This window comes from Apostichopus japonicus, chromosome 2, assembly GCF_037975245.1.
Source record: "Apostichopus japonicus isolate 1M-3 chromosome 2, ASM3797524v1, whole genome shotgun sequence".
NCBI classification, from domain to species: domain Eukaryota; kingdom Metazoa; phylum Echinodermata; class Holothuroidea; order Aspidochirotida; family Stichopodidae; genus Apostichopus; species Apostichopus japonicus.
The window spans coordinates 5,823,178-5,848,805 of record NC_092562.1 but is presented as its reverse complement, the minus strand read 5'-3'; the positions used below and the strand labels follow the sequence as shown (position 1 = coordinate 5,848,805).

The 25,628-nt window shown below is 36.2% G+C and overlaps 1 protein-coding gene across 1 annotated transcript; it reads right to left on the bottom strand.

Moving 5' to 3' along the window:
• Positions 1 to 15,447: 15,447 nt before the first annotated feature.
• Positions 15,448 to 24,397, bottom strand: LOC139972747 (uncharacterized). The gene is made up of 5 exons (XM_071979200.1): positions 24,232 to 24,397; positions 20,093 to 20,160; positions 18,761 to 19,054; positions 16,604 to 16,806; positions 15,448 to 15,662 (listed from the first exon to the last, which is right to left on the bottom strand). Exons 2-5 carry the CDS (start codon positions 20,142 to 20,144, stop codon positions 15,513 to 15,515), a joined length of 699 nt encoding a protein of 232 aa, XP_071835301.1. The 5' UTR covers positions 20,145 to 20,160; positions 24,232 to 24,397; the 3' UTR covers positions 15,448 to 15,512.
• Positions 24,398 to 25,628: the final 1,231 nt, after the last annotated feature.

Genomic DNA, 25,628 nt, shown 5'->3' with positions numbered 1-25,628 from the left:
CGCTAATAGATGGATAAAGCCAATTCATGTAGGCTAGTTTGGAGCAAACACCTCACTCTTAGCTGAAACATCATGCTGTAAGGAGTCATATGATTTTATGTGTCTCTCTTGGTAAAGCGCTCGATTATTATTCCGTTTCAACACATGGCATGGGATATAATTCATTTTTGACAATCTAATATTAGCCTTGGGCCATAATGTTGTGAATTTGGAATTCATTGTTGGCAAGAAGTGTGTTGAGAAGGGTCGCCTTGCTACCAGAATCTTGTAGTCTGATGAGGGGAGCTGTTTCATGGGAGTATTGGAAAGTGACATATATCACTACAGCTGTACAACGGGGCTTGTCAAGGGACGACAACATATGGTATCATTGTAAGTAATACTTTGACATTGAAGACCTGTATTTACAGTAAACACTATTTGGTAAATATGTTGAGTTCTTATAGGGTAAAACAAATGTTAAAGGGATGCAAATTAAGCAAGGACTTTAAAGACCAACATTTAGGTGCAGTTTATTTTGGAAATGATGAACAAAACAAAAAAGTCTGTGAAATTTATAAATTTTCATGCATGCATTATTTGTGGCTTTTAGGTAATGAGAATAAAGCATGCTTAAAAAGTGATCAATTGCTAGGCTAAGTGAATTATTACAATTAAAAGATATTATTTTACAATGCCACGCCCATTATTTGAAGCTGTTCGGCATGTGGCAATAAAACTGTTTCGCGAGCGCATGGAAGTAAAGTTTTTTTGATGTCGGAAATGAGTGGAATGGAGAGGTAAAATTTATTGCAACGACCAAAGTAATGGGTAATTTGTGGTTCATCTACTAACTACCATGCATTTTGCTGCAAACTTTTTTGATGATAGGGGTAACGTTCAGAGTGTTTAGGGTTAGAAACACTGACCCTGCCCCTAATGCTTACACTAACTACCAATGTATTGTGCGGCCAACTGTTTGGATGATATGGGTAAGGTTCAGTGTAATTAGGGTTAGAAACACTGACATGAACCCTAATGCTAACCCTAGCTACCAATGTATTGTGCGGCCAGCTGTTTTGGTAATATGGGTAAAGTTTAGAGTAATTAGGGTTAGAAACACTGACCCTAACCCTAATGCTAACCCTAGCTACCAATGTATTGTGCGGCCAACTGTTTTGATGATTTCGGTAAGGTTAAGAGTAATGAGGGTTACAAACACTGACCCTAACCCTAATGCTTAAGCTAACTACCAATGTATTGTGTGGCCATCTGTTTGGATGATATGGGTAAGGTTCAGAGTAATAAAGGTTAGATACACTGACCCTAACCCTAAAGCTAACACTAACCACCAAATGTATTGTACGGCCAGCTGTTTTGATGATATGGGTAAGGTTTAGAGTAATAAGGGTTAGAAACACTGAACCTAACCCTAATGCAAACATAACTACTAATGTAGTGTGCTGTCAACTGTTTTGATATCATTGGGAGCTGCGTCAAATACAGATGCAGCTGCGTTATTTTCGGTAGATTCTGAAGTAAATCTTTTGGGGCCCTAAGGACATTGCTTGCCTCTGGCCTTTTTAGTAAAATTCCCAAAAGGGAAAACTATGTAGTCACTGTTATCGACCTTGCAAAATTATGATAGATTGCAAAAGTAGGCAATGACTATAACAAGGATCGAAAAGTCGGTAATTACTATTACGGTTTGATTCGTCCAACACGGCAACATACAGAAACGTTGCACTAAAAGCAAAAGACTTTGTTGGTACAAATCCTATGGGAGGACCGTCATGATAGGGTTAACGTAAGTTGGCTTTAAATAAAACAAAAGTGGAAATACACCTGCAACGAAAAACGTATAAGAAACGCACGTATTTGTTTTCTATGTATTCTGCAATAAAGTTTTCGTTTGACTACACAGAAATGTACATTACATGCCAACCTTACGCATTACGAGTTCAACCTGTAAGACCAATCTTACGCGGTACAAGGACCTGCAAATTAATTAGATCACACATCCGGAGTCTATGCATGCTAAATTCTATACCGCCCTTACCCTATTTCGGGTAAACATTTTATAATGTAGTTTTGATCGAAATTATGCAGCCTAAGATAAGTAGACCTATGATTTGACTGGAAGTGTTGACAGAGGCTCCTTGACCTCGGGTCACCTAGGCAATGACCTCTTCTACATGTTGGGCTTGACTGATGACATTACAAAGCATGGAATAATGAATGAACCTGCGATGTAGTAACCAATACCTAACTTACCATGATGTACAGCTTGGATTCTCTTCGATTTCTAGTTTGCAATTTTATAAATATTTTTTTACAGAATTGTCCTGTTTCCTTCTCTTTGGTGGTTCTACTGTGGTGATATGAAGATATGGTATGTGAATGATTGAGCTTGGCTTCACAGATGAATATATAGGCCTGCCCCTGTCCTTCGTTTTTTTTTTTCTTTTTAAGTTGTTTGTATCAATTCTTTTAATCATGAGATATTAAAAGGATGTTACAACGTGGTTGTAATTTTCCCTTTTTATTGTTCTTCTTTTTCCAATAGACCATTTCATTTCCTTAATATCTTCGTTGAGTTTTCCTTCCTAGTAGCAACTTTTTTTGGAAAATGTTACGACAGTTATTATATAAGAAGAAAGGAACAAGAACCCCCCCCCCCCCCCCTTCATGATAGGCTAGTATACACTATTTCGTCACTAATGAAATTATTTGGTGGTTGGTTTTTTTTTTCATTTATTGTTAACCACAGACACATGATTGTCGCGAGAACATACATAACGTGCATTGCAACACACTTTGATTCCTGAAACATATATTTGTATATTACCTAAAACTACCACGTGCGCTTATACCTTTAGATTCACGCGCCAAGTTATATATTGTCAGAGTTTGTCTATGGGCACATGTGCGGATGATCATAGCCGGAATCTACGGTGTTTAAAGCTGTAATAAATACATACGGATCATCTGAGTAATAACACCACTTAGTTTCTTCTCCCCAATGAATAGTCAATACCCGTGGCTCGTATTATGACTTTTAACAATTGACAGAACAAACACAATAGTGATATTTGATCATAAGAGGAAGAACAAATACATGACCGTTTTGTAACACTTCAGATCAAACTCGTAGGCTGCTGCTGAATGGCTCACGATGCAATGGTGGAAAATGGGGAAGTCCCTTGCTATTGTACTTTATTGAGGGAAATTGAACAAGTTTGTAGAAGTAATACCTATACGTGGTACAGTCTATTATAAGAGTAAAATCAATATACTAACCGCTTCACTAATTACTAATACATAATAGTTGGGCACTGCGACAAATGAATAGATTATAGGAGGTGAATATAGGTAGTTGTTTGTATTTCTTTATTAACCCTTACACCATATTCATGGGGGGTGTTACTAAAACGAATGACAATTGCGTTACACATAACGAATGACAATATGTTGTACACACTAAAAAAGTGCGTTGACTAAAACGAATGACAGTAATGACAGCACAGACATTTGCTTCAACCGGATATCACAGTTCAGATTTCGTGGGTATCTAGATCTAGTAAAGTACGGACAAGATAAAAACGCACCTTATAGTAAGCAAATTGTAAGTCCGATTTAAAAAAAAAAAATAACGTCATTTTTCCGATATTAATTGTTAGAAACTATAACAATACTATAATCTTGAAGCGGCTTCAGATATATTTCTATATAAATCTACAGAGGTAAAAAGCACAGCACTCAAGCGCATTCTCACACACAAACTTTCCCTGTGGTTTCTATCCGTAAATTACACCAAAACCCTGCAACCACGTAACATGCGATTTTCCTCAAATCATTTTTGCGCAGAAAACCAATAACCGCATTTACTCCACTCTGTTAATCATTCTATCTCCACTCAACACTGTCCTTCGTTGTCCTTCGTTGTCATTCGTTGTCATTCGTTGTCATTCGCTGTCATTCGCAAATGATAATTAACCCTGTACAAAGTCAATTGTCATTCGGTCATTCGCTGTCATTCGTTTTAGTTTGTCTCTTCATGGGGACCTGCACAGGCAGAATCCCAAACTTAGCTACCCACTGAAGCCATCAACAAGGCTAAAGGAGGTGAACAAAGTGTAACTAGCTGTATTTCTTTTAAAGTTCAAGGGGAACATACAGTAGAGAATTAATAATCATGTCTTGTTGTAATGCACCTTCCACTAATTACTACCATTGTGGAATCATGATGAAGCTATTTGTTATGCAGGAAATTATGTATTTCCCATTGTCCATGACCGTTTTATAATATGATGGGAACAAACATTGTAATGTCACTGTTTCATTACATGAAATATTCATCTGTTTAGCGTTAGAAACATGGTTGATTAGACACCGCATAGATTCACTTCCACCAAAAAGGTTTAGCGGTAGATATTATGGTGGATTGGACCAACTTTAGAGTGGAGGTTAAAGAACACACCATGCATAAGGAACTTAAAGACGAAAATGATCGGTGCTAAAAGCTACTTAAAACTTCAAACATTGTCTTACCTCTAATATGTTATAATTAGCCATATATACCAAAGCTGATGTGGATTGATGATACTGATAGACCTAACTAAAGCTCTGTAATCTGGTAGTGATCTAGCCCTTATCATATCAGTGTATGCAATTGCAGACAGTTGGAGTGAGCATTTTTAAAGCATTGCATCTTCCCAATACTTCATCCTGCATACTTTGTTTAAGTACCAAAATGAAGCCCAGAGAACGATCTTACCAATGATGTATAATTTTTTTTTTTTTTTTTTTTGGGGGGGGGAGGTTATATTGAACACCTTTCCAAACAATTCATTTTGAAGTTTGTTTACGTTTAAAATTCTTGGAAATTTGACCTTTGACCTATTCATTTTTTTCTAAAAATCAACTGAAATTTAGATCAGCCCCAGCATCCTCATTAATCTTCAGAAGAAGCTGAATACATTACAAATATACCTTTAAAAGCATAGGTCTATTTAGAGTGGCTGAAATTATGACCGAAATTTCCCCAACATTCCTGAAATATTTGTCAAAATCCAACAAATTACCGGCAAAAGTACTGAGTATATATATACTATACAGACACAGACTACTCTCTCCTAAAAGTAAAACAACTCATATCTCTGCCATTTTTCAACCAATTTCACCCACAATTGGTATCAGAAGAAAAGGAAATTTTATAGACAATCACAAAATAATATAAAACAAGATGACAAACCCAATTCCTTGACTTTTAGTTAATTGCTCATAGACAGAAGAGATGCCATTTTGGATTTTTGCATATTTGCATATTTTTTGCATATTTGCATACAGAATGAGCTCAAATTGAATAAAAGTCATGTGACATGAAATCCTGAACTTCTCACCTGTCCATTGATATATAGGTTCCTGTACAAAATATTCTAAATGATTGTAATATTCTAAATTACATTAAAAGAGACACCCCCCCCCCAAGACTGCATTATCATCTCATGAGTTTACAAGGAGTTAAAAATTCTGAATGTTTAACCACTTTGAAAATCGAAGCAAGCCAATTATATGTAAATGTGAGTGCCACCATGCCTACCTGTACTTTAGGGCTAACTTTAACTTAAGCTGTGGCTGTATGCAGTTGGCACACTAGATGTCTCGTTTTTTCTTTGATTGCTTAAATAATTCGTTTAGTTGGTATAATACTACTGTCTGTGGATATCACCATGCCTACCTGTACTTTAGGGCTAACTTTAACTTAAGCTGTGGCTGTATGCAGTTGGCACACTAGATGTCTCGTTTTTTCTTTGATTGCTTAAATAATTCGTTTAGTTGGTATAATACTACTGTCTGTGGATATCAAGGAAACTTATGTACATATAATAAATTCAACAATAACCATATGTAAAAACAGGGTGATGCTTTATTTTAAACTTTTTTTTCAAATGGGAACAATGCTGCAATCCGTTTGTTACCATTTGTTTCCTGAGAGACGCAAAGGGGCTAACTATCTGTAAAGGAATCATGTGCAGCTTTCGTAGACTTTCATTGAGTAAGTTTGCATGTCCTTGTGCCCACCACATTTGTTATTATGTCAGTTTGTGTTTGGAATACAATGCAAAAATTTGATGCAGATATTTTATCTTAATGAACGAAGAATATTTATCAACTACTCAATTCCTAGTAGAGAGTAAATTTCTCACAGGTACTGACTTTTAAGATGAATGTATGTAATCCTCGGGAGATATGATATGGTTGAAGAAAATTGTTTTCCATCCCTCCAACACTTCGGCTTTCTTTTTTTCGTTTTTTTTGCCAAAGGCTTGAATAATCTATGCAATGGTGATGTCCTGTGTGTGAGATGTCTGCTTGTATACCTGATATCTCAAGAATCCTAGATTAATTTGAGTTGATACATGGCAGAATGGTGTTCCCTGTTGTTTTCAGTGAAGATATCTTGTATAAGAATTAGAGGGGCAGAGGGGGGGGGGGCTTAATGTGAAAAACTTAAAAAGGCAATTTCCAAGTAGCTATACATGACATTTACTTAATATTTGGTGTGGAGCGTTGGTCCATCATCGTTATGTTTTCACTGCCATTTTGGGCTTGCTAATTAAATATTGATGATGGGCGGGGCCAAATGAGAATTATACTGAAATTAGCATGTAAACACAAAATCTATTTATGTTTGAGTTGATAGTAGGTATAATTATAACCATTAACCCAAGGATGGTCCCTGTTGTTTTTGGTGCAGATATCATGCGTAGTAATCAGTGGACAGGGTTTAATGTACCACAGGTCTTTTCGTTATTATGACAGACATTACAAAATAGAACAGCTTGAGAGTATCTCTGTTGAAGGTCCTTGCTGGATAATTAATTTTTCTCTCCACTTGAATCACTGAACATTTATTATTTTCGGATGCAGATGTCACGTTTTTGTGAGTGATACATGCCAATAAATGCCTATGAACCATTTAGGTTTTTACACAGCCTTATTATGATTGGAATGTATTTATCTTTTTTGTTTTGTTACTTAGGAAAGCACCAACTTGCAGTCTATTTGCAAAATATTTCAGAAAAGCCTCAGCCAGATGTGTTCCTTCTCGGAGAAAGCAAAATACATCCTCAGCAGTTATATGTGATTATCGATAGACATGCCCTACCTCAGAGTACAATTATGAAGGCCATTGATGTGTGCTTCAAATCATTATATGTGTTTAATCTGGAATACCAAAAGGCGTGTCTTGGTGCATCATGGGAATATTTCCAAAAGTTGTTTATAAGTTGCCTGGACTGGCAGTGTGAAGTGCAACCAGATTCGAGATTTTCGTGCTGACCGTGCCACCAACAAAGACAAGGTAACTGCAGTGTAGTAGTCGTCATAGTCAGCATTCCACATGTTTTCACATCTCAAAGTTCACTTTGATGTATATTTTCCAATTTGTGTTAAAAATATTATATTCTTTCATTTCGCCAATACTTGCTTTGATTGGTGTGCATGCTAATTCAAATTAAACTAATAATGAACAAATCACTGTGTATCTAAAGTTGTTGCTTGTTTTAAATTAACTTCAGGAAGAGTTGTTTCTTTGTCATTACATTTTCTGACCCGTCACATCGGATCACTAGAGGCATTGTTGTTATTGTAAGAGTGTTCAGATTCGTTGTGCTTAATAATAGCAGTACAATCATAAATCCAATCATTGTGATAATTGTGTGTTAACATTGTGAATGTAAAATTTATTACACAAACAGTAACATTAAATTGATTTATACTGTCATAGCATTCAGTGTACCAAGAATGCTAATGGTCAGTTTAATGCAAATATGTTTCATGTCACAAAGTTCACGATTGTTCCATTTTCTTTCAAGAAGATTATATCGGTTCATTTCATTCTTCATTCTTTATTTGGTACTGGTTGATTGTTGACTCTTAATTGAAATAAAACTACTATCTCTGCAGCAGATTATGAAATTACTGCTTATATATGGGTGACTAGAGGAAAAGTTTTATCTTTGTCATTTTCGTCATGGCCGACAGTTGATTATGATTTAAGTTTAGCTTTAAAATGATATTTACTATAAACGTTGCAAGAGGTGGGGTATTTATATGAAAAGTGAAGGCAAAATAATTTCAGTGTTAACTGGCTACCACCAAATATTCAAGAACCTTCCTTTTACTTGAGGATGTATAAGTATTGATCCGTTGTGCTTAATAGTATAATACATCATAATCCTGTCAAAGAGCAGCTGATAGTAAGTTTAATTTGTTGGAACAGTACTACAGTGCTCAATTATATACCAGCATCTTTAAGTTGCAACGCTCATATGACATATAAGATTATGTTTTGTTTTTTTTGGGGGGGGGGGGATGTTCATGGGTTGATGTTTTGTAATTGAACCTAAGGTGACTATGAACAGATCATTTTATGTATCTTTGCCTGACATTTTAGCTAATGCTGCGGGTAGAGTTGTATCTTTGTCAAATTTTGCAATCAGACAGTTGATTATGTTAATTTTGGTGAGCTTTCAAATATCTTACATGTCGAGGGAGTTGGTTGAAAATTCGACCAAATGTTTTTTGTACATGCATCTCAGACACTAAAAAAATAAATCATTTAAATTTCATAAGCATGCACCTTTAAGAGATAGTACCTCTTGTTCATGTTTTTGTTATTACCTTTTGTTTATGTTTTTGTTATTTTACTTTTTTTTCTATTATAGGTAAAAGTGGGACTTACATTGCTGAAAGATTTCAACCGTTTGAAAGTATGCTATCAATGTAGTTACGACCGCCTATTCAAACTGTCATCCATAACTGCAGGCCACAAAGGTTAAAATATCATGGCTGTAGTTCACTATTCATGCATGATTGTATAGATGTATGGGATATACCCTCTTCAGTGTTGAAATAAAAGGTTGAATTCATCAAATGCTCTGAATTATTTGTGTTGTCATTCTTTGTTGTAGTCTCTTAAATGTGCCTTTCTGTTGTGATCGATTTAATGAAAAAGAGTGCATCAAGCTGCTTTGAATAATTAACCTAAAACATGTGTAAAACGCTTACTGAAAACGGGTGCTATGTAGAAATGGCTGGCAAAATATTACATAATAATTTTGTAGTTGCGTTACATGCTGATCATGTAAAACTGTACCAAACAGCAGTTAGATAAATTTTACTTAAATGTTTTGGTGTTCTTATTTGACATGAAAATCAAGTAAAATTTTACTTAACCTGTGTAAAAAAAAAATTCTGAGTGTAATCTATGAAAAAGGATATGGACAATGGGAATCGTAAGAGGAGCATTTGAAACGGGGGGAGGGGGAGGGGGCAGGGGGGCATGGAGTAGGAGGTTGGAAAAAGTTTCGCACAAAATTTAAGCAAAAATTACTTAAATCTCAAATATGGATTTGCGCCGCTGTGACCGACAAAGTTTAGCCGAGGTTTTTGAAGCCTGACACTGCAGAGTACCGATTGTTCGATATCCCAGTTCCGAGGCTTGTGCCCCCCACCCACCCCTGTCCCCGTTTTTAAATAAATGTCCTAAATAGCTATTCTGGACCCGACCATTTCTAAAGCCGCAAAAACGGCATCACCAAGGAACCGGTTAATTATATTTTAATTTCTATCTCAGGACTAAACTCGGAGGGGGTACATATAGTTGGATAGAAGGAGACATCCACAAATATCCAAAATATGACTCATCTGTAATATTAGATGAATTCTACGACCATTCTGGATCAGTTTAGGGGCAAATGTTGTATCCATGAGATGTCAATGTGTTACTCGATCACCTAACTTTCCAATTAAAATTAACGGATAACATTCTATAACAAACGCATATGCAATTAAACAGGTTCATAATAAAATTAAGAACGATTCTTTGCATTAACAGTTAAGTTTACCACACATTGGGGAACCTGACGAGGGGGAGGGGGGGGGGCGAGTGTGTGGGGTGCACCACATGGTTGCATCGGGTTCCCAATATAGTGTTAAAGGAGGTCTAATTAAAGTACCCTAATTATTGTAAATGCTCATTTAAACGTCGCGGGTTCTCGGAAGCTAACTTGGCGCAAACAGCAAAGGGAAAACTCGATTGGATTTCAAGTGACAAAAATTGTGCGATGCTATATGTACTCAGTGTGAATCCTCCAAGCCATAGTTTTTTGTTGTTTGTCTTCGAAAAGTCTTCAACGCAAAGCGATTCTTTTCACATATTAGTTCATGGAAACTGCAATTATTATATTATCATTACGTTCTACTAGTCCATAAATTTGTTAGTACAATCGTGGAGGTAAAAACCTCCACGGTACAATGTCCTTTCTACGCTTCTGTAGATCCGTAGTTAGCATCCAACATTGATATTTCCGAATTCTACGGTCCAGCAACAATAGGCAGTTAAATTCAAATATGTATGGAAGCCGTGAACTGCCGCTGCTAAAACTTGTTGACGATCTCGTGAACTTATGTTAAAGTCGGAGGAAACTGAATATAGCAGTTTGTCGATCATTTAACCATGCTTTGACTCAGTGATCATATAGTAGCTGGAATCTTACAATAAACAATTAAACAATGTGAAGCGTGTCACAGTGACAATAGCATTTGATATTTACATCAGGGGCGTCGGAAGCTATTTGGGATTGGTACGGCAGATCAGAGTGTGGCCATCTGTCATAATTATCGGGGGTTGGAAGGGGGGGTACGTTTGGTAGGTCAAACAACATATCCAATCATAGTGGCGCGTAGCGTAACGGAGAAAAATTTGAAAAAATGCCACACAGATTGCAGGAAATGGCACTTCCCGAGCTTGAAAACAAGACCCCTGCCATGCCAGAGTAGTGACATTTAGCCTACTTGCCGTCATCATTATTGAAAATGACTGAAAAATATACCTTCCAGATTGCATGAAATAGCAGTTCACATGTGTCATATGAAAAAACAAGATTCTCCCTTGTCTGTTTTTGTACCCGATTAATCTTCTGAAACACATTTTTTAAGTGCTTCATTTTGGTTCTTTATTTTTTGCCATATTTTTTTCTTAGTCCTATTTTTTTTTTTTTTTTTGGCGCCGTGAATATTGGTCCGGCGTTCGCCGGACCTGCCGTACCGGCTCCGACGCCCCTGTACATGTTATTCAGTATATCACGCCTTTTTGACAGTAATCACAAACACATTCTTGCTATATTTTCAGAGACCCACATCAACTACAAATTTAATACGAGTTATCATTTTAAAAGGTTTGAAAGTCTGACACTCTTCAAAATGCGGCAGTATTTAATTTTTAATTTTATTCAGTTCCATATCAACAGCGTAATGATATAGCTACATTCCATCATTGACATTCAACATATTAAACATCACTTGTGTATTTAACGTTACTTGATCTAGATGTAGTTTGCAATAATTTTCAGGAAAATTCGTTTCATATATATAACTATTGGAGAATAAAACCATTACCTTCATCCGGCACATGCATAAGGATTTCGCTGTGTGTACCACGTATTGTAATGTAGGCGCTCTATTTTTGCCTTTATTACGGCACTTATATATGTTTATTTACTATATATATATATATATATATATATATATATATATATATTTAAATATATTTATATATATATGAAAATCGTAATGAGTTGGAAAATCAAGAACAGTGAAAAAACTTTCAGCCTCCGCCGGATTCGAACTTAGGCCTCACGCTCGGTACGCGGACACCCTAACCACTAGGCTATGGACGCTGATTGTATGTCCAGAGGTTCGAAACCGGTAAGGAAGGTCTATATGTTTGGGACTTGCTATTCTGTTTATTAAAGACTTGCATGTGTCTCAAGCATGAATGTATTACGGTACCCTCACAGGATAATACTTCCGTGTCTCAGGTATGCATTTCTTTAATGGAATTATATAACGGACACAGGACAATCTTAGCTATTATATATTCGCATATAGGTGCGTGATTTTTACAAACACCACACGTGAATAGGCCAATTTTTGCATAATGCTTATTTCTCAAGCGATATAAATCATTTCGACATATGTGCAAACAACGGAACATTCAGTTTACATATAGGATGCAACTGAGGAAGATTTTATCAGAAATTACATAAGTTCTGTCCATGAATCGATAATGAGTGAAGAGGACGTAAAAAAGAAGGGGTGGGGCGAGCATTGGAAGAATATTCGTGATTGTGGACTGGAGATTGGAATTTGTGAATACTCAAGTAAACTTATATATTAACCTTGAAAGTTCAATAATCTTTCAAACTACTACATTGTTTAAATGTTATAATAGTAATAATAATCAGCAGTTATTTTCACGACGCTTAAGCGACCACAAATGTGGGAGAAACCCGCATTGCTTCCAAACGCCACCGCCTTTATCCGCCACTCTACCATAGCACCGGTATATATGTGTTGGATTTGCGATTTACTTGTCATACTTTGCCAAGCTTGGGTAGAATTTCTATATAGGCGTGGGTACAAGTCTTCGTCGCACCATGGATCTATACACAGAGCTCCACGGTCGCACGTAGTATTAATTTCTACTATAAAGTCCCGTAAAAACTAAACAGTAATGAACGTCGTTTGCGTACACAGGGACGTAGCTAAGGCCTGATGATTGAGATGGGGGTGGGGGGGGGGGAGATGTAGTGGCTGAAATTCCAACTGGATGGGTTCTGGAGCCAGAAAATTCGACTGCTGCCTTGTAACCCCCCCCCCACCCCCAACACCCTACTCGTCAACGATACGGTCAGTGTCAGTCAGACACCCCATCTTTCGCGACTGCACTTTTGTTCCGAACTTTTTTTGGGTACATTTGTACCACTGGCCCTCACTTCACAAATTTATTAATCACTCTGGTTAGCGAGTAAGCAATGAGTATAAGTTATCTGCTTGATAGGCTACATAGACTACCGTCAACTAAAAAAGCTATGTTAATGTAACAAAGGGGAAAACCTTTCTTTTTCAACAAATTATATTCGACGACATAGTGAACTACCCCAAAATACAGTGCTTTTTCCTAGCGCGCTTAATATTATTTTCTTGGAGGGGGGTGGCTATTTATCACTCACATGGAAAAACAGTTAAATTGTTCACTTCATTTCAACTGAGCATTTGGAATGAAGTGAACATTTAAACATTTTGCAGAAAAATGTTGAGTTGACGAGATACGATAAGTTGCCATTTAAACATTTTGCAGAAAATTTTACAATTGCTCAGATGGAATGAAGTGAACAATTGAAAAATTTGCAGCAAAATGTCCAATACACGAGATATGATAAGTTGTCAATTAAACATTTTTCAAAAATTGTTCAATTGCTCAGTTTAAGCAACTAAGCAATCCAACATTTTTCTGTTGTTTTTTTTTTTGGATAAGATTTTATCTTGTTATTTTAACAATTTACTGAAAAATTTCACCTTATGGGCAAAGTTTTTCTTATGTTGATGGCACATTAACAGGTACATGTCAATTTAAACCGGTACATGTCAACTTAATTGATCAAGGAGAGGACCGAAAGAATTATGGTCGAGGAAGTCTTGCGAATACTTCTAGTAATGCATAGAAAATCTGTTTGTCATTTTTCAAATTGCTCTGTGATGTACCTTTGGTACATAAATCATTGAGCTGAATAGCAACGCCAACAGCGCTCTGTGTCATTCGAAAACCTGAACCAAAATTGACATCTCATAGTTCGCCTTCAGAACCTGGTAATGGATTCGAGATATATCTCATGTCCAATGACAAAATCTCATTGCTGGTCTTACAATACATGTCTACCCCAGGGAGCGAGTGAACCCAGGTTAAGAAACGTTCTTGTTGAAGTACATAGGGAGCAGTAAGTGGGACTGCGAAGATAGATTTCACATTTTTTATCGCTGCTACATAACCTCCTTAATGAGAGCTGAATTAGAAAATCGTTTGCCGAAAAACGACCTAATTAAAGTCATGGTGCTATCATACAGATTTCAGTGGTAAATTCAGTTTGGCATTTAAAAGACTAATATAGTCTAAAGATCAATCGTCATTTATTTTGTGTTTCAAGCCAAAGCAATAGTAAAAATTAAGAAAGCTGTGCTGTCAATCTGCATCTGTGACATCGCTCCTGCTTGTTTGAAATCAATTTGAATCTATGACATCACTCTTGATTGCTTCATGTCAATCTGCATCTATGACATCACCCCAGATTGCTTCATGTCAATATGAATCTATGACATCACCCCTGCTTGCTTCATGTCAATCTGCATCTATGACATCACCCCTGCTTACTTCATGTCAATCTGCATCTATGACATCACCCCTGATTGCTTCATGTCAATATGAATCTATGATATCACTCCTGCTTGCTTCATTTCAATCTGCATCTATGACATCACCCCTGCTTGCTTCATGTCAATCTGTATCTATGACATCACTCCTGCTTGCTTCATTTCAATCTGCATCTATGACATCACCCCTACTTGCTTCATGTCAATCTGCATCTATGACATCACTCCTGCTTGCTTCATGTCAATCTGCATCTGTGACATTACTCCTTCATGTCAATCTTGATCTATGACATCACTATTGCTTGGTTCATGTCAATCTGAATCTATAAAATCAATCATGTTTGTTTCAAGTTAAACTACATCTATAACATTACTCCTGGGTGTCAATCTGCACCTATGACATCACTCTTGCTTGCTTCATGTCAATCTGCATCTATGACATCACACCTGCTTGCTTCAAGTCAACTTTCATCTTTTATGTCACTCTTGCTTTCTTCATTTCAATATGCATCTATGACACCATTCTTTCCTGCTTTAACTCAATCTGAATATATGATATCACTCCTGTTTGCTTCAAGTCAAACTGCATCTATATGATATCACTGTTGTTTGCTTCAAGTCAAACTGTATCTATGACATAACTCCTGCTTGCTTTAAGTCAATTTTCATCTATTATATCACACCTGCTTGCTTCAAGTCAATCTGCATCTATGTCATATTGTAGTTAGTTACATAACTGTGTTATGGGTTGATATCTATACACGGTAGTGTCAAACGTTTTGCTAGGGGCCCCTCCCTGGTGATAAACATGATGATGGTTATTTTCGCTGTATAGAGGTCGTAATCGAAGTCGGTCAAGAATATTGTCCACTCATGTTTCGTAATTTAATTTACAAATAAATGAAATGAAATGAAATGAAATTTAGCATTGCCACTAGAACTCATTGAAGCACGTCATCGACCGGGACTGAAACACCTCACAAAAATTTACCAATTACCAAATGAACCTGAATAAGACGCTTCAAGCTTAAGTTTGTATGAAGGATTAGACGGTCGTAACTAGTGTTGAGATACAGTCAACAGCACCTCACTAAACACACTATTGTATCGTTGGTGTATTAATTTAAATCATGTTAATTGTAGTTCTCTCAAAGAAATGAAACGAAATTCTTCATATATTATATCGCTCCTTTGACATTTATTGAAATCTTATATATAGCACATTGCAAGAAACATACAGGCGAGTTTTGTTTCGGTTACACAGATTTTTTAGAGTACACACAGAAAGCAAGCTGAATATCTGGGTTACCACGATGGGAAGGCAAAGAACCAACAAATTTATCCGCATTTCCGCGATTCTCGGTGTCCCATTTGTACCATTGAAGCTCTGACGTCATTCCTTGCACCTGTGTACGGAGAAGAATACTTATATGCCATGTGATTAAATTAATGTCCACACTGAATATATCACGTGCCTGATACATTTTAATGTCCAGAGTGGACATGATATTTGATGACTTTATTGTCCAAGCTGAATATGTCACGTAACTGATTAATTTAACGTCCTCAGTGAACGTACCATATTTATGATAACGTAGTGTCCATAGTGAATATATTACGTAAGTTACGCTAATTGCTGTTATGCACGTCTTAAATAGTTATGTATTATTATGCTAATTTGTAAACACAATCAGTGCAGTTCCCAGTTCCGGTCGAGTAACCTTACCGAATGTTATATAAATTAGTTTGCAAGGAGTGGCTCGGTCTCTTCTCCCAGTGGCACCAACCTGTACGTCACGCCACGTCAAAACAACCATGAAGTCTGCCTAGCACTAACAAAACCCCACCTCCCGTTCCGGCCTTTCTGCACCATGCCAAGCAATCTGTCTTAATTCTCTATTGGATACCACTGTTATTTACCTTACATGGTCCTGTTCTCTTCCGGAACTATTATTTACTTAAAGAGCCCCCTGAAGCTTCCAGACACACCCGCCCTGTTACTTGAGTGAACACCGACTTCCCTGGGGTGTGACACCCCGACGAAAAGCCCATCGGTTGCCGAGGTACCTTGCGCGTTAAATTAACTTTAAGTATACCGGTATTTAATGCATTTATTCTAAATAATATGTTTTTTTTACCGAGTGACAAGGATTAGATTCATTTTAAAGAAAATACCTCTCTTATCTGCTTGATTGTGATCGTGATACCTGGACTTCGTAACACATCAAACTATATTTGTGAAACAGTATCGCACTGCTCAGACTTAGCATTATAAAACCATGACCTGACAACTCAGAGAAAAGAGGATTGAGCTTTCTCAATATTTTATAAAGTAAAATACGCAAACCTCTTGGCATTCTTCATCAGTCGGGAATAGAACGAACGGATCATCTGTCGGCAATGGGATAGGCCTATAGGTTGGTCCGTCGTTACGGCAACAGAAAAAGATGACTGTATCTTGATCGTAGGTACCGTCCGGTAGGGTACCCGAATAGCTGTTGCCATTGTTCCCGTCTTCGTCATCCCATTTGATGTAACCGGTCTTGAAGCCTACAGAAACGACAAAACCATTTACGTCATAGAGTTTTAAGAGCGTCTATAGAACGGCACGTACGTATAACCTAAATAAAACGTGTATAATTATGCGGCATCGTTACATCACTGACGCCATATTGTCGTTGAAACTGAACAACGCATATAATGAGACTGCTATTTTCATTCTGTATTAAAGATTCAATCTCTTTTTTTTTTATTAAACTGCTACAATATAATTAGGCTGAAACAGTCACTCATTCTCTTATGAAACGGAGATATCTGATACCATTGTGTCACAGTGTATGAAAGCCATTGTGAATAAGCATTTTGTACTTAACCTTGAAACGACATTTTTCGTCTATTATGAAATCTTATATCGACATTAACATTCTCCTTCTATGGCATAAGGTATTATTTGATGCTTTCACTGCTTTCAATATCCGAACTTTAGTCTCTTCAAAGGACACACGAAGTCGTTTACTACAGATTCAATCATTGATAACAGTTGCAGGGGCGGATGCAGGAATTTTGACAGGGGGGTCTGACTGGTCCAGCCGCGCCTGAACGAAAGACTATCTAAGAGGAGCGCCACCATCAGTTGGCGCGGAGCGTACCATACAATTTTGGGCTTTACAACCCCCCCCCCCCCCCCAGATGGCCGGAAACGGCACTTCCCGAGTATTCTAAGCTGCATGTACCTAGCCTAAAAACGTTGATCTCATGTCTGCAATTTCTCAATTGACGAGAAAAAAACAATCTATGAAATATGGTAATACATATCAGATGAGTTGAGATGATACAAAAATCATAATGCCTTTAGCCACCAGTCCCGCCCCGTTCCGTCACCACTGTTTGATGCTAGGCCGGATCCAGGATTCTGGAAGGGTGAGGGGTTTGGCCAGTGATCCTATGGTCTAAGGGGAGTGGGTTTCCCTCTATCCATTGTGAAATTCTTGGATATTTAAGTACAACAGGGAACCCCCTTCAATTTAGCCATTCAATGCACCTACAAAAACTCACTCGAAATGTATCTGCATCAGTACGAGTTAGCTAGTTTTATTGATGATCTATTCATGGTAGATTGAAGAGAACAAACGCCGTGGATGTTTCTCAATGAACGGACCACTTCGTCAGTGTCGATAGGAGTGTTATAATACGTGTTCATGCGAACAAGAGCTGTGGGACGTTCCTCGCCCATTGTTGATCGGAAAACAGTTTTATGCCTTCTCACCGCAGAAAACGATCTCTCGTGAAGAATTCGTTGGCGCATCCTATGCAGCCTATACCGCTCTGCCACCTCACCGCTCAAAAAATTCGAACACCACCTCAATTTTGAAACTTTTCGGTCTGAAAATTGAGATTTTTAGGCATTTTTGGCACGTGTAGCACGCGTGCACACTATAGTTCATTTTACGGAAAAGACACACCTGGCTGACATGTAAGGATAACCGCCCTTCTGACGTCCTACATGTTTAAAATTGGCGTTTAATTTAATTATTTTTTCTCTCTCGTTTTTTCTTTCTCTTTTTTTTTTCTCTTTTTTTTTTACCAAGAGCAGGGGGGTCCGGACCCCCTGGACCCCCCTCTGATCCGCGCCTGAGTTGTACCTAACCTCTTCTTTGCACGTGAAAATGGTGATTGGAGGCGTTTTACCCAACCCATCCCTCTACATTGATTTGCTGTTGACACGATATAAAGGCCTACTTAATATGTCTGCGAAAGGAACAGTTTGTGTGAAAGAGTGTCTAACAGCCATGTTACCTTTACTTTAATTACATAATGTGAATTTCACTCTTTTATTTACACATCTTGAGTTCAATGTAGGCATATGGTATGATATATATCTTATTGTAGGCAAATTGGATAGTTCAGTTGATGTTTTTTTAGTCCATTGGCAAATTTTTTGTTAATATCAAACCAGAGTTAGGCATATACTATCATTTAATAACAAGACTCTACATTGTATTACCAGTAGGGCACCTGTCCTTCTTATAAATACAATACTGCCCGCCAGAAAACGCGTCGTCCTCAACTTCCACATCCAACAATGGTCGGAACTCAGTTTTGATACAAAACTTGTGTTCTAGAAAACTTTTATCTTTGTCGCCAGCCAAGCGAAATTTCTCAGGAAATACATTGCCCGGATTGCTGTCATCAGTGTCTTGATACCGAGTGCCTTCCCTCCATTTAAACCGAGAATTTGGGCATCCCTCGATGGGCATTGGAAGACCATACGTACCCCTTGGCCAAGATAAAGGCAGATCTGAACATCAAGAAATGATAAACAAGGTATATTTATCTCACTGTCTTTGTTGACTCATTATTATGTTATATATGTCATTAGTTTATTTTTAAAGATTCTTGCAAGCTTCTCTTGAAGCAGCCCGTCAACCAATATGACACCTATAGGATAACAAATTTTACCTTCGAGTGAACGTCCAAGGGATACTCCTATAGAAGACATTATCAAACTTATCTAGAATAAAACATATTTCACAATGTTAGTTGAAAACATCTTTATAATACCACGCTCTTATACCTCAAAATCTGGTTGATATAAGTACTTATTTTACTGGCTATACTTTGCCCTACGCCTGGAAGATTACGATAGTGCGATCTGTGACGTCACCATGTTAAAGATGACGAAAGCTGTGCTTTCCTATGATAATGTGAACGTTGATTTATCCTTGACATGTAATATATTTGAAACATTTCCTTAGCTGTATTTTTGTACTTTTTACAAAATTTTAACAAAATGCAATATTTTGTAAAAAAAAGAAGATTAATGATATAAAAAAATATAATGAAAAACAAATCATTTTCATCATTTGGCATGATCAGATGATGACATAATGCGCTCTTTTGTTGCCAGTTTCATGCACATGATATATCCAATCCAAATTGGAAAACAAAATTTAATTAGCAGAAATATGACAAAGTTTCTTTAAGGAATATAATCTATAGTACAATGTTGTGAAGCATGATGGGCTGAAAACGGTAACATATTGACAGCTGTGTAAAAGCCGTCCTCTCATGATCTCAGTACATAAAGAGGATAGCAAAATTGATGTTTAATTCGGCTATCAATGATATTTTACAGGAATGTGTTTCTATACTAAAACAAGGTTGTAATCGACTGACTGTACAATAGATGATGAAGTCAAGAATTGTTTGATATTACTATTGCCAAGTATAAACATAAAAGGCACTGTTAATAATATATTTTAAGTGATTAAAGTTCATCAATCTAGTATCACGAAGGCGAATTCAGAAGTGTTTCTTGACTGAGTGAAAGGCTTACCTCCGCGAACCCCCACGACCAAGGTGACCAAGTATATCGTCAGAACTGTCATCGTGAATATCTCAATACTGTTTTTACATGGACAATAAAGAAGATTATTGAGCGTATTGTTTACATTCATTACATACCTTGTACTCACACATAGGCAAAAGAGTAGAATTCTATTGTGTGTTTCCTTGAAAAACTTGATAATTAAAAGTCGAAACTTTCCTGCATTGACTATACTACCTTGCCTTACTCAGTCAACTACCCTTAAATAGCCGACCAATTGATATTATCTCGCAAATGTCGAGGAATCATATCGAAAGTTTGATCATTGAAAAAGTTGAAGGATCTAGTTGAAGCTAAGACAGAGATGAAATATTTGAAATTCCGAGAAATATGTGGAAATGTTTGGATATAAAGCCATCATTAAGAAATAAACAGTCGAACTCTCGATATAAAGAAAGTCTTTATTTCGTGGAACGTGTCTGAATTTCAGAAAACATAGTCGATGTTCTGAGAAAAAAAGTCGACATTTCAATGTTAAAAAGTCGAAAGTTGGAGGAAATAGATGAACGTTTGAAAGAAAATAGTCCAAACACTTGTATTGAACCATTGGTGTATGTAAAAATTGATGGCAAAAGTCATAATAAAACAAAATAATTGAAATTTTCAAATAATATCATCAAAATTATGAGATAAAAAGTGCAAATTTCGGTGTAGAAGGTTGAAATTTCGAACATAAATTAAAAACATCATACAAAAGTAAAAAAGCTATTTACTGAGACAAATTGGTCACAAAATTTACATAAAATGTTAATATTTTCTATGTCCCGTCTGGTGCACCGTACCATCTCCTAATGTAAAGTCCTTCAAGGAAAGAGCAACAAACCGATCATAGGTTTGTGTCCACTTCCCCAAAATACAAAATATGTATCTTGAACCATGTTTCCAACGTGTTATTACTATAGTTGTAATCACACTAATCTCTCAATATCAGAAATTTCTGATTTCTTTTGAGCATCCAATAGTCTAACTTTAAAATGAAAACGAAAAAACATGTGTGAGAACATAAACATATGCTTAAAACCACAAGAATGATATCAATATATACTATTTATTGGCAACACTAGACGCATAAATGTAGATATGTGACCAATGACACGAACGCCTATATGTATAAATGTGACCAATGACACTATAACTCCAATATGTAGATATGAGACCAGCGACACTAACTTCAATATGTAGATATGGGACCAATGGCACTAACTTCAATATGTAGATATGAGACCAATGACACTAACTCCAATATGTAAATATGTGACCAATGACACTAACTCCAATATGTAAATATGTGACCAATGACACTATAACTCCAATATGTAGATATGAGACCAGCGACACTAACTTCAATATGTAGATATGTGACCAATAACACTTACTCCAATATGTAGATATGTGAGACAAATAACACTAACGCAAGTATGTATATGACACTAACAACACTAACGCATATATGTACATATGAGACCAATGACACTAACTCCAATATGTAGATATGTGAGACAAACAACACTAACACATATATGTAGATATGTGAGACAAACAATACTAACACATATATGTAGATATGTGAGACAAACAACACTAACGCATATATGTATATATGAGACCAATGACACTAACTCTAATATATATATATATATATGCGAGACAAACAACACTAACGCATATGTGTAGATATATATGAGACAAATAACACTAACACATATATGTAGATATGTGAGACAAATAACACTAACACATATATGTAGATATGTGAGACAAACAACACTAACGCATATATGTATATATGAGACCAATGACACTAACTCTAATATATATATATATATATATATATATGCGAGACAAACAACACTAACGCATATGTGTAGATATATGTGAGACAAATAACACTAACACATATATGTAGATATGTGAGACAAATAACACTAACACATATGTAGATATGTGAGACAAACAACACTAACGCATATATGTATATATGAGACCAATGACACTAACTCTAATATATATATATATATGCGAGACAAACAACACTAACGCATATGTGTAGATATATGTGAGACAAATAACACTAACACATATATGTAGATATGTGAGACAAACAATACTAACACATATATGTAGATATTTGAGACAAACAACACTAACGCATATATGTATATATGAGACCAATGACACTAACTCTAATATATATATATATATGCGAGACAAACAACACTAACGCATATGTGTAGATATATGTGAGACAAATAACACTAACACATATATGTAGATATGTGAGACAAATAACACTAACACATATATGTAGATATGTGAGACAAACAACACTAACGCATATGTGTATATATGAGACCGATGACACTAACTCCAATATGTATATATGCGAGACAAACAACACTAACGCATATGTGTAGATATGTGAGACAAACAGCACTAACACATATATGTAGATGCTAGACCAATGACACTAACTCCAATATGTATATATGCGAGACAAACAACACTAACGCATATGTGTAGATATGTGAGACAAATAACACTAACACATATATGTAGATATGTGAGACAAATAACACTAACACATATATGTAGATATGTGAGACAAACAACACTAACGCATATATGTATATATGAGACCAATGACACTAACTCTAATATATATATATATATATATATATATATATATATATATATGCGAGACAAACAACACTAACGCATATGTGTAGATATATATGAGACAAATAACACTAACACATATATGTAGATATGTGAGACAAATAACACTAACACATATATGTAGATATGTGAGACAAACAACACTAACGCATATATGTATATATGAGACCAATGACACTAACTCTAATATATATATATATATGCGAGACAAACAACACTAACGCATATGTGTAGATATATGTGAGACAAATAACACTAACACATATATGTAGATATGTGAGACAAATAACACTAACACATATATGTAGATATGTGAGACAAACAACACTAACGCATATATGTATATATGAGACCAATGACACTAACTCCAATATGTATATATGCGAGACAAACAACACTAACGCATATGTGTAGATATGTGAGACAAACAGCACTAACACATATATGTAGATGCTAGACCAATGACACTAACTCCAATATGTATATATGCGAGACAAACAACACTAACGCATATATGTAGATATGTGAGACAAATAACACTAACACATATATGTAGATATGTGAGACAAATAACACTAACACATGTATGTAGATATGTGAGACAAACAACACTAACGCATATATGTATATATGAGACCAATGACACTAACTCCAATATGTATATATGCGAGACAAACAACACTAACGCATATGTGTAGATATGTGAGACAAACAACACTAACTCCAATATGTAGACATGTTGGACCAATAACACTAAGGCTTTTATATTAGATGTTATTGTTATAAAACTAACGCCAATATGTAGACAAGTGGGACCAATAACACTAACGCACATATGTAGATATGTGAGACCAATATACTATCACCTACATGGAGGTATGAAACCAATGACACTAACGGTTATATAAAGATATGTGAGACCACTGACACTAATGCCTTTATATAGAAAATGTGAGATTAATGATAATACCGCCTATATGTAGAAATGTTAGAGTAGTAACACTAACGCCTATATGTAGAAATGTTAAAGCAGTAACACTAACGCCTATACGTAGACATGTTAGAGCAGTTGCACTAACGCCTATATGTATAAATTTTAGAGCAGTAACACTAACGCCTATATATATAAATGTTAGATTAATGACAATAACGCCTATATGTAGAAATGTTAAAGCAGTAACACTAACGCCTATACGTAGACATGTTAGAGCAGTTACACTAACGCCTATATGTATAAATTTTAGAGCAGTAACACTAACGCCTATATATATAAATGTTAGAGTAATGACAATAACGCCTATATGTAGAAATGTTAGAGCAGTAACACTAACGCCTATATGTATAGGTATGAGACCAATGGCACTAGCACCTATATAGGTACATGAGATCAAGTTCCCCAATGTGTTACTTACATGTCTAAATGTCAACATGGGCAGTCTTGTGTGGTCATGAGTATCAACTCTCGCTGATTGTACAAGTTTTTGCTCCGCCAAGTATTTATACATAACAATTATTAGCATCATGTGCAAGTAATGCCATGATTGGTCAAAATTTACCCCTCTTATACATTTATTAGTTTCTTCCTATAGATCGCACGATATTATTCATTTTTTGCTTAGTATGAGCCAGTTGCTTCATAATTTATGTGAATTTACCAGTTTGATAGTTTATAACCTAGCAGAAGTAACAATATTTACATTAATAACTCGGCGAATTACAATGAAGCTTTAAAGCAGTGTAATGGATTGGGCCGGTATATTTTTGCAGTTTGTATCGCATCGGAGAAGAAAAGGACAACATTTTGCACAACTAACGCACATTTCAAAAGGTTAAAAATCTTAAAATTACCGTGTTAACGAGATAAACTCACCGTGTAAACGTTTTAATACTTTTTTAACACTATTATTCATCTCATTGGATACCGTCTTAATCTCAGAAGCTTCAATCAAAGTATGAACATAAAGGAGGGTGGGGGGGGGTATGAAAGTTTCCTTTGGGTATTTTAATCTCCGAGATTTTATACTGCAATCTACGATGTTTTATCATATCCTGCAATCGAACCGTTCCCAGTACATGTTATAGCAGAAGTACATTTAGCTCATCGGGGAACAAAATCGCAAAACATCATAACAAGTAGGCCTATACACTGCGAAATAGCTCGAAATGCTGCGAAACTGAACTATTGGGCGCATGTAACATCTCCATATATTAACACTGTTTGGCTTATCGACCATCAAATATTCTATAGCTTTGATATGAGAAATTTTCCTAGCTGTGAATACTCAGCTAACAAAGAAGTCAAAATGCAAATATTTAGTGCAGTGTCGCTTCTGTTGTCGTTGTTGGTTCTTGCATGAAACACATGCTTGACTGAGTTATGTACTGTACTTGATATCCTTACAGCATTAAAATACTTGGGCAAATGTAGACAGTATATGGAGAAAAGTGCGTACAAAACGAGGCATGCGTTTAGAATTGATTGTGCTTAAAGTTAAAATAAAATTGCCATCTAGCAATTGAGAGACCATAACTATTGGTCGACTCGGTTACGAAAACTGGTTTACAGCCCTGCCAGTTTCTGAGTCATCACCTTCTGTTCGTTGTCTGTTACAATTAAAGATATATGACTATTTACAAGGCTTTGTTAAACAAAGCAACAATGTTTATACAAATCATGCAGATGCGGCGGTTTGCCTGATAAAGAGCACTTGACTACAATTAGTTACGTTTAAATCATCTTGAATACTTAATTATCCATGTTATGACAACATGTCTCCTCTCCATCGATTTATTATGTTCACTTGTATTA

Coding starts and splice junctions, on each gene's coding strand:
- LOC139972747 (XM_071979200.1), bottom strand. CDS start 20,144: ATGACAGTTCTGACGATATACTTGGTCACCTTGGTCGTGGGGGTTCGC. Junction 16,807..18,760: donor GAAGGACAGGTGCCCTACTG/GTAATACAATGT, acceptor TCGTTTCTGTAG/GCTTCAAGACCGGTTACATC. Junction 15,663..16,603: donor CTGATGAAGAATGCCAAGAG/GTTTGCGTATTT, acceptor CTCCGTACACAG/GTGCAAGGAATGACGTCAGA.